The 14628-nt window shown below is 39.2% G+C and overlaps 2 protein-coding genes across 3 annotated transcripts in view; both read left to right on the top strand.

Moving 5' to 3' along the window:
* The first annotated feature begins 2592 nt into the window (after positions 1-2592).
* ndufv2 (NADH:ubiquinone oxidoreductase core subunit V2) lies at positions 2593-8729 on the top strand. Its single transcript, XM_076097925.1, has 8 exons — positions 2593-2730; positions 3690-3752; positions 5182-5244; positions 5749-5865; positions 5991-6159; positions 6555-6664; positions 8345-8421; positions 8530-8729. Exons 1-8 carry the CDS (start codon positions 2689-2691, stop codon positions 8621-8623), a joined length of 735 nt encoding a protein of 244 aa, XP_075954040.1. The 5' UTR covers positions 2593-2688; the 3' UTR covers positions 8624-8729.
* Positions 8730-10462: 1733 nt separating this feature from the next.
* ankrd12 (ankyrin repeat domain 12) overlaps positions 10463-14628 on the top strand; it is a 28293-nt gene continuing 24127 nt past the window's right edge. For both annotated transcript variants that reach the window (XM_076098717.1, XM_076098716.1), the window contains exon 1: positions 10463-10631. The gene's annotated coding sequence lies outside the window, so the exon portion shown is untranslated. The remainder of the gene's footprint in view (positions 10632-14628) is intronic.

The following is a 14628-nucleotide window of genomic DNA, read 5'->3' as shown; positions in this document are numbered from 1 at the left end:
AATATCTTATGTGATGCTTTCATCGGTTTGTTTGCCTTGCCTGTTCTTGTTTAACAGATAAACCTGCCATTGAGATATCTTTGTTTTTCTGCAGCTTACAGTTATAGAAGCTAATGCATAACTAATAGGAACTGTTTCTTATGACCTTTAACAATTCAAAAGTACATTTAAAAGCAGCTGATAAATGACCTCTAAGCGTCTAATTTTCTTTCCGTTTAACATTCAATAACTTTATACAGGATGTTTGTCTTTATACAAGTATTGCATTCAGTGAGACAGAAAATGTTTTTGATGCTGAAACTATTTCTTACGAGCACTTGAAAGGGTTAAGAAACTTGTAGAGAATATATATAAACCCTCTTTATTAAAGCAATGTTTGTGCAAAGGGTGACACTTCAGCCCTGTCAACACCTGTCATCACAGAGCGCTGAGACCGTTCTCGATTTCGTGCAAATAATAGATGCAGTAACAGAGTCAAAGAAATCGACACACATCTCACTATGAAATACTTTTTGGTGTCTTGTTTTCTTATTGTTGTATTTTGCAGCATCCTACCATTTGAGATAGTTTTGTAAATGTTTGGCTAAGGTGTGAGCAGCTAAAGCCACATCAGTGAACAATCCGTCTGGCCATTTATAACTTGAATATAACCTTGGTACTACAGTGGACAGACTGTATTCTCCTCATATGACGTGCAGAAACCGGTATGACAAACACGTGGGCATATTACATAAGTGCTTTGATGTAGTGCAATCAGCGTTAAGACACTTGTGTGGGCGATGGATGGTCTCCGCTCTGCCCAGTTTCAATGAACCCCTATTACTGCTGAGGTTGCAGAACCACTATTTGTTGTTTGCTAAGCCTCTTCTGTTGACAGAGTAAATATGCGCCATAATATGAAGTCAAAACAACATAAAGTAGAGCCTTTTAGAGTTTAGTGGAAGTCACAAACTTTAAAGTGTTCAGTGAGAAAATGTATGAGCTTACATCCAAAATATTGACAATAAAAACAGTCGTATTCTCAAAACAATCCTTTTTATACTGTAATAAAACACAGGACTCTTAGAATTTGCTGTAATGCTAGATTTTAAAACGTGTTGTACCCAAATCATAAGCACTGACATTGTGTTGTACTAGCTGAGGTTTGCTTTGGTGCACTGGGGTCGGCACATGGGACACAACAGTTGCTATTGCCAGGAAGTATTTTCCATCAAAGTCATCATTCATGGCGGACAGAAACTGTCGCTTACCAGTAATAGGCAACCTTTTCACCAAGATTCCTCTCCTTCACATGCCTGTCCAGGACATTATAGCACATGTTGGTTTTGGCCCCTTCCATGCATTTCACATAAATGTTCCCTTTTGTCACATCAAAGTTGTACTGCAGCATTGGTCCTGTTGCTGGCTTCTTCCAAGAGAACTCATCAGCAATCTCTTTCCAGAAAGCTGAAACAAAGTAATATTTCATGTCAGTGTTACAGGCTGCAGACAGGGCAGATAAACACAGACAGATACGGCACAGTCAGGCTCAGTGGGAGGTAGAATATAAGGAAACTCTGCAAGCACTGCATTAAAAATACAGTCGTGTTTGACCTACCTTCTGGATTCTCAAGTGATTTCCTGTACAGTGCCAGGTAGGAGTTAAAATCAGGCACATGAGCATCCCCCTTCAGGTCATCAGGAGGGTAGTACATTTTTTCCTGGGATTCAGGAACAACCATTGTGGAAGAACAGATGCCTATATCATCTGAGAGTGAGTCGGAATATGGGTTAATCTGGAGTCACAGCTGATCTGTCTGGATCCTCCTGAGTAAAGTAAGACCACTACAAGGCCTCTTGTACTGAAGCAACACAATTCAGCATGCAGAGAGACCCACCTCTAATCTCTGAGCTGCAGGCTCACTCAGTCTGTTTAGGGCCAGGGCAGCCAATCGGCCTGCAGGGTGCAACACTCCCACTTTTTCATTGGATGAGCCCCCTCTGGCCTGTTGATGGCATTATTTATCCAAGCAGCAGGATGAATGCTGGGGATTCGTGTAGGCATGAGGTGGTTTGATTTGACAGGGTGGGTGATGGGGAGAGAGAGAGAGAGAGAGAGAGGGAGAGAGAGAGAGAGAGAGAGAGGGAGAGAGAGAGAGAGATTTTGTTCACTGACAGCCATTTAAAAAAATCCCTGATCTTCAAGGCTTTGCCACTATCCATCACAGAACATCACATAACAATGTCACCCATGATCAAACATTTATGAAATAATAATTTTAATTAGCATCTTATAATATAATATACTTTACTGAGAAGCAATTTGAAGCGTTGTTTTGTGTTAAAACTGTTAACATTTGTTATTATATAAACTATTTGCACATTTCACTATTATAATATGTAACAATATGTAATTAAACATATTCAGTCTTTTTGTGCTTTGGAATGTTTGTCCGTGGTAAACTCTGTTTAGCATGCAACGTGAACCACCATTCAGGTTACATAACAAAAGTCTAAATGGCTGCTGGCAACGTTTGAATTTTAGCTCAGATTTCAATCTGGGATCGATTCAGTTGCACTGCGAGTGACGTGTGACGTAGGGGCTCACGTCAGACCCTTGTAATCGAGCGTGGACACTCTTGTGTTGATGTCGGCTGCTGCTGTCCCTTCCATTTGGTAACACACTGGGACCAAACTTCAAGCTCCAAGATGTTCTTGTCTGCTGTACTTCGCTCTGCAGTGTCGCAGACGGTATGTTTATAATATTCGTTATGGTTCTGGGTAAAAATGCCAATGCCCTTTTAGACAACTTGGAGAAAAATGCTATGACTCCTCACAAGGGCAAGTAGGCCGCTAAGCTAGCGTTAAGTAACGTTGGTAACATTAGCATGCTAGCTAATTTAGCCTACTGCTGTCAAACGTTTACAAGGTGATCGTTTGGCAAAAATTAGCAATGCAAAGGAAACGTTTGTCTGGTACATGAACACATGCGTATTATAAGTAGTAGTGGTCTAAAACACGTAACTGCAACTCGTTAGCTATTCTGTTTTGGGGACGACATGCAAGTCCCCATAACGTAGTAGATCATTGCATGCTATAGGGAAGACTGTGTGTGTGTGAGGTTTAGGTTAAGTTGAGGTTACTGCTAAGAAATTAGACATCAGGAACCGGTAATAGCCTAATATCATTTTACGATCATCTTAAATTTCTATTAATAATTCCCCAATTGAGAGTCAAATGAGTACATTAAGGATGTATCTAAGTATTTCAAACTACGACCTGTATTTCTATCCCTTAAATGTGTAAATGTCAATGATATACACCTTTATAAATTGGTACCTCAAGCTATGTTTATGTGAAGGTATCCCATGTTGTGATGGTTTAAGCTTCTTACAATTAGTTATATACAATGACGAGAACAGTCAGATCTTAAAAGTCTTTTTAATTGACCTGATAATTGTTATATCTTTTTTAATTTACAGAATGTCAATTACTCTGTCGCTATAAAAAGTATGCATAATTATGTAAAATTATGGACAGTCTCAGTGGTAGACGATGACAACATCACCAGTTTGTCACTTTTAACTTTCCAGTCCATTCAGGAAGTCTGAAGGAGACATGCCCACCCAAAAGACTCTCGTGGGATGTTAAAGTATGAAGTCACACACTACCGGGTATTTCATCTGACTGCTTTGTCTCTGTATTTGCAGGCCAGACAGGTCAGGAGTCTGCATCAGTCTGCTGCTCGGGCTGGAGCTGGTGGCATCTTTGTGGTGAGTTACAGTTTCTTTGCCAAAGTCAAGAAATGTGCAGAAGAAGTTGGGAACAGAGTAGCCAGTGCAGTGCAGTGTGGGCAGCCTTAATTTGTTGAAATCACTTTTTTCTTTCTGGTGCTCAGAACATTCAGAATATGCAATATTGTCCCGATTGATATCAGTCAATTGCCCTTATTGTTGACCTTTTGTGGCCTTGTATCCGTGTGATCAGCCCAGTTGTAATAGAGGACATGCACATAGTATTGTACATCAATACTCTGTATTATGTCAAAGCATCAGTCCATAATGTCTTTATTTTTATGACCTTTTAATGAGGGCTATATGTGGCATATTCATGTACTGTGTTGCAACATTTTATCTAAAGTTTGAAAATAAGTTATTTACAAGTTGGTGCTTTTTAAACGGGTAAAGAAAACACATGGGTTTGGGATAAAAGATTGACAATTAAACAACAGGATTAAATCAAAACTATAATTATTTCCTTCATTCTGTGCTCCACATTCTGGCGATTGAGGTTTTATTCGTCCATCTAGCATAATCATTTTTTTATGAAATGCCTGTTTTACTACACAATACTGATATAAACACATCTTTCACAACCACGAAGTCAGTTAAGTTATGGACTGTATCTACCTGTTATATACAAGTGGTCATAATATTTATATAGGCTTCAGCCAATAAAACAAATGTATAAATGTGATCGTTGCATGATTCAGCGATTTGTTTGTGCTTTTATTTTTGCTGAAATAATCCCGAAGGTGTCCGTTTTCAGGAGCTCTTAATTTATCCCAGTAGCTGCCTTCAGAGCCTATTAGAGCCATGCTGTGCAACAAAAACATCACATGTGATATTGTCATGTAATGGAAACATGCCATGGTTTCATTGTCCCTGGATAGTAAAGGTGTTTTTAATCTGTGATTGGAGAAAAGTCACTTTGGCTGACTTGTCTTTGAACTCTTTGGGAACTGGGTATGCTGTCTTTTGACAATTTTAACTTCAAACTCCATTACATTTCAAGTTGTTCTTTTTCTTAATTGCACAAAGGATATTTGCTGCTCACAAGGGGGCAGTGTGTGCAGAGGCCTGAATAATTGTTATCTGTGTTGAGTCTTCTCAACGGTCTGATAGCAGCACCTGTTTTCCCCTGAGGCCTTACATGATGGGTTATTCATAGTTTATCAGATCGACACATACGCCTGTTACTCACATGAAAGCGGTGGTTGTTGGTTAAACAAAAGCATCCAAAATATTGATTGAGGCATCATATCTATGTACAATATTTAAAAAAATATTCAGTCTAAAGTATTAGCTTCATATTTTTGAAACAGGAATAAATATAAATGTTATTTGAAGATGACTGAGGATAATTATATCTTTGATAAACAATGTTAACTGTCCTTGTATAACGGTGGTGTTTCTGTTCCAGCACAGAGATACTCCTGACAACAACCCAGATACTCCTTTTGAGTTCACCGAGGAGAACATGAAGGTACGGTTCACAGCTGTGTTGAGCATTCAGGGGAAGCGCTGAACAACATCTTTGATCTGTATACGTCTTTGAATACAAATTCAGACAAACAAGTTGAACTCGTGAAACATGTTTGTACTGTTTCAGCCAGACAATTTATATTCACGTTATTTTTTTAAATCTTTTTATTTAAATCTAAAAAGGTTGAAATGTGATTCATGGTTTTTTTTAATCGATATATTTTTTTAATGTTTTTTTTAAACATTTTAATGGACAGTAAAATATGAGCACCTGATCGTTATCACCAATATAAAACATTTATTATTTTGTTATATTCAGCTTCACATTACTTTTTAAAGCTGAAGTCAAACCATATCCCATGATCAGTGCATCATCTGTAAATATCTGTGCAGGTAATGCTTTTGTATGATCAATTTAATAGTTTAAATTGGTCTAATTATTGAAGTTGAATGCAACGATTCTTATTCTGAGCAACGCCTTTTTTCCCTCTTTGATCCCTTGTAGAGGATCGATGCGATCATCTCCATGTACCCTACTGGACACAAGCAAGCAGCCACCATCCCAGTGTTGGACGTAGCCCAGAGGCAACATGGATGGCTCCCGATCTCCGCCATGAACAAGGCACAGTGCTTCTTCTGCCATTTGTCTTACAGCTGTGTGATGCCAATTGGATCCGTTGGGAAAACATTTTTATGAAAGTTCATACAACACCATGTCTTAAGTGTCATGCAATTGTTTTCCTTCAGGTCGCTGAGGTTCTGGAAGTTGCTCCAATGCGAGTGTATGAAGTAGTGACGTTCTACACGATGTTCCTGCGTCAACCCGTGGGAAAATACTTCATTCAGATCTGCACAACAACACCCTGCATGCTCTGCAACTCAGACAGCATCCTGGAGGCCATCCAAAACAAGCTGGGTAAGAGAGACATTATTTTAGGGTGGGGCACCAATGAAGAGATGAAAAGACAGATGATTATTTCTTTTTTTTTATTGTGCGTATTTCATATAAACAGAGGTTGGGAACAAACTTGTAAATATACAGTTCAAACAACAGCAAACTGTCGCAGCAAACAGGAAGACATAGCACCCTGAAATCAAGCCAGACAATTTCTGCCAACCTACTTCAGTCTGTGTCGCATTTAATAGAGCATCCTCGTACTAGTTTGTTCTTTCAGTCAACCAAATAGTGAGGCTATACTATTAGTAATACCTCACAGCACAGCTGTGTAATGTCCGGTAGCACTGCTTGAACATAATCTGCAGCTTGTCAGAAAAGTCTGGATAAATATAAAGCATGTTGGTTTCCCACAGGAATCAAGGTTGGAGAAACTACCCCTGACAAGCTGTTCACCCTCATAGAAGTGGAATGCCTGGGCGCCTGCGTGAACGCTCCAATGGTGCAGATCAATGACAACTATTACGTGAGTGTTTGACTACATGGACATTATAACTTAATTAACAAAATTAGGCTCAAGCCTGAAATTAGTTTTGCAAATAATGTCTGCAACATACCTCTCAGCCCCTTTTTCAGGAGCGCTACCTTCTTTTTCTCTTTTCTTTGGAAGCCAATGCCGGTGTGACTCAGCCTACGCATGTAAGGCTCAAAACAAATATAAACGTGGGAAATGGAAACCATGGCAGACAAATGATATGGCTAGAATAACAACTGTGTCGTGTGCAAAGGTTCACTTTAGGAGCCAGATATGCTATTAAAAGCTTGCTTTTTGGAGTTGTGGTTACATTATCTGAAATGATCCTGCACTCAATCGCCATGAGACGTTTAGTTCCTGCAAGCTGAGCAGAAGAGAATGACCCATTTAAGATAAACGTGGCTGAGAAAGGAGGGATTTTCTGTAACACCTGAAATTGCTGAGGTGTGATCCTTGCAGGCAGAACGGGTATAATTTGTTAACGTCAAGAGTACGGTGGCACCGAGTTTAGCATTTGATGTGAGTAACGGGCATTCAGTATTAGAATCATTCCTTTTTACTTAAGATGCAACGTTTTGTAGATAAGCACGTGTGTCCGGTTGATTCTGGGTTTAAACCTGGAAAGAGCAGCAGCACAGATATGCCTGTTAAACAGCATGTCCGATTGTTTGTAAATGTATAATTAATGCACATTAACAAAGTAAATAATGCTGTAACTGAGCCATTTGTAATGCCGTTAGACTATTCATTCATCAGTAGTTGCAAAACGCAACCTGTCTGATTTGTTTGGGCATGAAAATGATCTATTACAACCAGCTCTTCTTTGGTTACCTGGGTTAAAAAAATCAATTCATTGAATTCTATTCATTCAATTATTTGGCACAGTTGTAACCACTTTAGCACGGACTTCAGGAAAACCATAATGTTATCTTTTATAAGGGGATTTCAACCGATCATTATCTGTTGTAGTACATGAACATTTAGCCATTCTGACTATTACTATATCTGATTGTCATTTTAGAATTCGCTATAATCCCCATAAGCATATTGCAAAAGTAGCATTTCAAGTATTGCCTTAACCTCCCCCTCTCTCCTTAGCTTTGAGCTGCAGGAATGAGTCTTAAAACCCGGAAATGAGTTAACATTTCTCCGGTTCCCTCGTCTCGAAGTCAATGCGTTTTTCATAAGATGCCTGCAACAAGGTCTGTGTTAAATACAAGCTAAAGATATTTTAACATTTTATTATATGATATAAAAATACCACCCTTGTGAGTTTTTAAGCGTTTACGTGTCTTAAAAAGACAGTTGCTAAATGAGACTACAAAACGGCATCACGACCAATAGTCCGCCTTTACAGCATAGTTGTTTATATTCGCAGTCATGTGACCGTGGTATAGTTTGTTTATAGCCCAACGCTAACTTTGCCATGGAGCTTATTTTCTGCAATAATCCAAAATTTAATGTAACAATCCCATTGGGTTTTTGTCGAGGGAACCAGTGTAATGCTAACTTTGCCCTACGAAAATACGTCATCCCTGCAGCTCTTTATACAGGTTGAAGAATGTGGAAAACTGTTAAGACGTTAATTATCCAGCACAAAACCACGAGCAATGCAAAGCGGTGCACTATCTGCCTTTCTTCTCATTCATCCCGCTCTCTTCTTGTTTCCAGGAGGACCTCTTACCGAAGGACATTGAGGACATTATTGATGAGCTCAAAGCAGGCAGAGTCCCATTAGCTGGGCCCAGGTACATACAAAACCATCATGAACTAATTAGCCTATTATATCTTTTCTGGTTGATTGTATGTGCACCGACTGCGCTTTAAGACGTATTCTCTGTTTCCTTTTTCTACAGGAACGGGCGTTTCTCCTGTGAGCCTGCAGGTGGACTGACCTCTCTGATCGAGCCTCCTAAAGGACCGGGCTTCGGTGTAAGACCGGACCTGTAGACATTTTTAGGCCAACATCTGCTTTTATTAAAAGCAACTTGTCCCTGAAGCTGATATTATGCCTAATTCAAACATGTTGTGTAAATAAACTGTTCATATACCTGTGCTCAAGGTGTCATGGTGTCACTTACAGTATAATTTATTATATAGCCTGTGACGACAACTACAGTTCTATCAGTCACACTTGACAGTAGGGCGTTGAATATAAACACATAGGACTGACACTAAGAATCTCATAATGTAAGTATTTCCTGGAATGTTTAACAATCTGGTATTTTACAGAACTACTATGTCTTTTCAGGGTCCTAGAAGTGTATCTTAGTTAAATTATACTATTTTGTGCACTGGACTATCGTAGCTGACAAACATGAACTAAACCTAAAATACTGTAACCGTAAATACTATTTTATTTAGTTAAATATTACAGAGCTTTACCTCGCGATGCTGTGCTCTAAAAGAAGAGCAGCTTATGTCGCAGTTTCCATAATCAGTGCTTTCTCTGACTACCATTCATATATACAGTCAAATGCCTTTAGAAGAGTCGTGTACATTTATCATGTGCAATTGTGGCACATTAAATGCATTTAACAATTTAATAAAAATAGAAGAGAAGACATGCTAATATGTATTTCTGGTCAGAATTCCTAATGCAATGATGTCATTTGATCACATATTAGCTTGACTGAATACATACCACAGTTGGGCTTTCTGCAATTTACTCAAGGCAACCGAATGGCATTTTTGACTATCCGAAAATAAAGCAAACAATATTAGAATTGTAAATTATTACATGTTTCTAACTGAAATCATCACTACTCGCAACTAAATTAGATATATCTCGAATTTCTGTTTCAACTAGTAATTATTTAAATATCTAATACCCAAAACTATACAATGTGGATATGATTAATTACAATTTAATTCCAAAATTAGCTTTCTACTAAGTCTTACTAATAAAAATGTAATTACTGGTATCGTAAACGAGCACTTTGTGAAGTGAAGTCCAAATGCAGTTATATTTATATTAAATTAAACATTCTGACTTATTCATGAATCCCAAATATCTTTAAAGTTAATCCGGTAATCTTTTATAATTCTCAACACACACAGCCCTATTCCTACAACTGCTCCTGACATTTCCATTCTGCCCCGGTGGCGTTTTTCTCGTGTCTAGCCGATGCCCCTCCCCCACTCCGGTTTCCTCTTGCGACTTTCAAGCCGGCTCTGCAACATATAATATTGTGCACCACGGCGCATGCGCGCACCATACACCACGATGCAAATATCACTGCGCAACCGATTATGAGCTGCTGGCCTATACAATGAGTTGGCGGACTATATAAGCGGGGCTACTTCACACGATCGGTTTGTTAATTAAACTGACACCAAAATTACTAAACCGTGCTCACAAAGAGAGATACAAGGAAACAGCCATTCCTCTGTTAACCTCCGCGGTGAATCTTCGAGAAAGTTCCCACTAACCGCATCACACAGCAACGGAAAAGATGACGTCAGGTGTCCATTACTGTTCTCTCCCCTCTCCTATCATTACAATCCCAAATCTTACACGCTAATAAACATCAACTGACGTTATTACACGCCACTAGCTGATAAAAGGTGAAAGCGCGGAGAATGTTCTTAACAGTAATAAAGGTGATTTACTCACAGCGTCGACAAAACAACGAGTTAAATGATTTCCACACACATACCCATCTATAGTCTATCCAGCAGACGGAGAGACGTTTTAAGTTCGGTGGGGGCTCAGAGCAGTCACGTGACGTCTCCTCGACCAATGAAAACGACGCTTGCATGTTTTACTGGGGCTTTTCTTTTCGGAGAGGACGGGCAACGAACGGCTGGGATGTTTTCAAAACCAGCGATGAACGTCACACAGCCGTAGGCTACGGTTAAGGTCCAATATTTAGGAAATAACTGTTTATATTGCGCAATATTCACAAGTAGCAGAACCCGAATGAGTCAGTGGGGATACGCGTGACCCAGTTTCAAGGTAAGCGCAAAACAAGGTTAGTTGTTTGATTGCCTTTGGATCATAAAAAATCCTAACGTCAGTGAACGTTAGCCATCTGGCTACAGGCGAGCGTGCTAACGGTGTGCTAACGTGAAGTAAACTGCGTGCGAAAATCGAACGTTATGTGTCTTGTGCGTGGGCTTCGGTTATAGTTGTGTGCCACGTGCGTTACACACATTTTGAGTACTTCCATAAACTGGGATTTCACCCTTTTTTATCTGCGTTTAGAAAACTCGCCACCTCTTATGAAGCGGGAAGACGTAAAGCCGATAGGAGAAAATGTCGGGTTGAAGCACGGTGAGCTGGGTTAGCCCCAGACAGCGAGGCTGTGTCGGGCTGCAAACGAGCTCGCTAGCTAGATTAAGCGGAGGGGCTGCAGTGGGCTTTTGTCTCAGGCTGTGCTGTGCTGTGCTCTCGTGTCAAATATTGCCCTTAAAACATGAAACTTGGTGATATTACTTATGTTGGCCGCAGAGTGACAGCACACAACATATTTAACACGCGCAACGTATTTCAGGACGTATAACGTTATTGGAGCTCGTTGTGTTTACTAACCACAGTTAAGACATTTAAGCGCCTCAACATATTGCATTGAAAGCAAGAACGAGCGACATTACTGTGAGGTGGGTGGTGTTTGTCTGCAATGATGTAGCCAAACACCACCGTTTGTTTACCCCAAGCGCCGTTGTTGTTGGGATAATGACTATTATACATCTAGCGTACATATGTTTTGGTATTTCATAAAAGGAACTAGCATAGCTTAGATAACCAGGAGCTTGCGCCTCCCAGTCGATGACATCTTGGGGGTGTGTTGCCTGATACAAAAGCTGCCTGTGTTAGATGACTGTCTATATGGCGACCATTGAAAACCAACAAAACGTCGACCTTTTAAATTTAAAACACCCACGAGAGACTTTGTTGAGACAGAATTTGATGATCTCGTGTGTGTATATATATATATATATTCCCAAATACTATTAATATTGAGAGCGGAGAGGAATATTTTACCAAAGCGTTACAATATATTTGACATAAATACGAATGTTGTAACAACATGATAATAGAAAAACAAACCGTGCACATTATTCAAACAGTGTAAACACGTAAGATGCTAAATGCTTAAATTCAGATGTGAGAGATATGTATGTCTTTTGTTAGGCAAAGAGGCAGCCTAAAAATGTTCAACCTCGCTGGTATTGCCAAGAATAGGAACGTGGGGGTTACCAATTGTAATGCTTTTTAAAAATATTGTGTTGTCACAACATTAGATTTAATTGTGTGATCACAAGGAAACGTTTGCTTTCTCTTGCTGAACAAAATGTCTATGCTCAAGAAGAAAAGGCATGTGTGAGCAATATGAAAACATTCCATGATCTCAAAACAATTATTTTAATTAACTTGGCTATTGCCAGAGAACAAACTAGTTATGTTGAAAATATGTTTACAACCACAAAAAAGCAACAGTAAAACAAATCTTAACCCATACTCTTCCTGTAAATTATATATGGTCATTTGCTGAAGGCATTATTAGCGAGAACGGGTGTTTGAACACAATAGATCTACATGCATACACTATTTGGCCTTTTACTACTATTAAATTCACTCACTGTTTTGTGTAATGATTGGGTGGTGGCACCAGTCTGGTTTATTTTTTGTCTAATTAGTCTCCCAGGGTTTTGCATAAACTCGTTTTAAAAAGTTGTATGACAGGGTTGTCTAACCTGGAAGACAGAGCGATTAGCAAGTCTTCAATTTGGCTAACACTTGGTCATTTCACTCATTGTCGCACCTTAAACCAGAGAGGAGGAACTAATAGCACACATTGACTGTGATAATGTACTTAGGGTTGAATGACAACCTGTGTACTGTCTTCCATGTTTTGACATTACTAATGTAAAGCACAAGACTTGCTACCTGTCAAATTCAGACCTCCATAAACAGGAAATGCACCGGTTCTATAATTACAAAGTGTTTTAAAACTAATATTGTTAATTTGATATTTATTTGTTTCTAAAACCCAACAGCAATTGAGACAAATGAGGAGAGAAGAGCTTCAAATTATGTTGTGACATAGTAATACATAAAATATGTTGGGGTGGGAGTTTGGTGAGTAAGTAGTGAGTTCTCTTTTGGTGTCCATGATGTTTGTACAAGTATCTCAGTATTCAACCACAGTCACAGGACATAAGAATCCTTAAAGGTCCTGCAAGTGTACTTGGCAACTGATCCACACAAATACATTTTCGTTTTAAAATGGTGTTCGAAAACGAAATCTCCGTACACATGAGCGTTTTAGCACCCTAGGTCCTGTTTGATACTTAAGATCTTCTATATTTCCAACACACTCTCAAATAGACAAATTTAGTGTAAACAAAATAAGCATAGATAGGAAAAGGAAAGTCCTCTGTTTATTGTCCATCACCCTCCTCAAAGCCACAAACCATGCCTTGAAATGTCCGCTCCGTGGGGCTGATTACTCTTATATACAACAATAGCTTGCGTCCTCCGCATTTAGGCAGTAGCAGCATTATAAAAAGCAGAATTTAAATGTGTAACAGCTGTTAGCATAGACAACAAGGTCAGCAACTCCAGTAATTCGTTGTCCATGTTGAATTAACCACAGATAGTTGCTCGGTAATCAAGGCGGTCGTTTTTTTTTTTTTCCGGCGGCGTGATGAATCAGAGAAGGACTCGTGACTGCTAAGATCCAAACAAGTCATGGATGTGAGTGTCCGTGACATCGTTTCCAAAGGTCTCTGTTTCTGCTCGTCCAGACTAAAACGCAACCCCGGAGTTTTTAAACTAAGACTAAGTCAGCCGCGTCTGAAACACTGTAGTAGTGGGGACGCTAGGCGTAAACATAGCAAACGGTATACGTATTAAACAAAACGTAGGAGTGTTGATGTAGCTTGAGGATGTATCAGATGGTACTTTAGCTGAGATTGAATAAGAAGTCTCACTGTGCTGAAGGTTGAGTGTGAAAATAGGATGAGGAAATCTATTAATATTGCAATATATCACCATATAGTGTCTTTCAATGCATTAGGAGTATTCTGGCATCAGTACCAAAGTACCGTTTTTTAAAATATATTTTTTTTTTCTTGCGTCATTCATGCCGACGTGTATCTTCGGTTGTTATGCTAAGCTTTCTGAAAATCAGCTGCCAGTTTATGATATTTGACGTTAAAACAACGGCATGTTTATGTAGCCCTGTATGTAGGAAAGGCTGCGTCTCTTAACCTTTTATAGACTGTCATATTAACTCTGCTCAATACAAAAGTCACACTGCTGTTTGTTTCTAAATAGACTGCTTTTATTCAACTGTGACTTAATTGATGAACCTAAAAACTGAATCACAGCATCATGTTTCTCGTTTCAAAAATACAAAGGGCTCATCATTAAGGTTGGCACTAGGACTGTCACAAGCAATCCCAAAACAACTATTGATAGAGAGAGAGAAATGTACTTTAACAGTGTATGGAACGTCACTGTTGATAAGATGAGAGACCTCTTTATTCCTAATGGTGGACATAGCTTCTGTAGCGGGTTTTGTGCCCACATCAGTTTATAGGTAATAATAATTAGTAGAATACTCAAAATTAAAATCATTGATAGCTACAGTGCTACGTCAAACATATTGCTTAGCTATGGCACACACTGGATTCCCCTCCCTCCCCTCCAAACTCTTAACAGGTAAGTACTCCTGGGGGGGATTTTCTGGCCGTTTTAATGGCCGTGGTAACTTTAGTTTATTGTATTTTAATGTGATGTGCTACGAGCTTTATCTTGTGATGCTGCAGCTACTGCAAAACATTGCTTTTAAAGTGTTTAACGGTCATAGCCAACTGGCTAATTCCACCATTAAATCTCCATGCACACTACATGTTGAGGGTGAATTTAACAACAGTCGGTAGCCAGATATTGGTTGACCTTAATTGATGACTGGCAATTTCATGAGCCACTTGGCTTCCACAAC

Source organism: Anarhichas minor, unplaced genomic scaffold, assembly GCF_050575085.1.
Source record: "Anarhichas minor isolate MPS153535 unplaced genomic scaffold, ASM5057508v1 ptg000024l, whole genome shotgun sequence".
NCBI lineage: Eukaryota > Metazoa > Chordata > Actinopteri > Perciformes > Anarhichadidae > Anarhichas > Anarhichas minor.
Note: the sequence above shows the minus strand (reverse complement) of the source record. Positions and strands in the feature narration are given on the sequence as shown.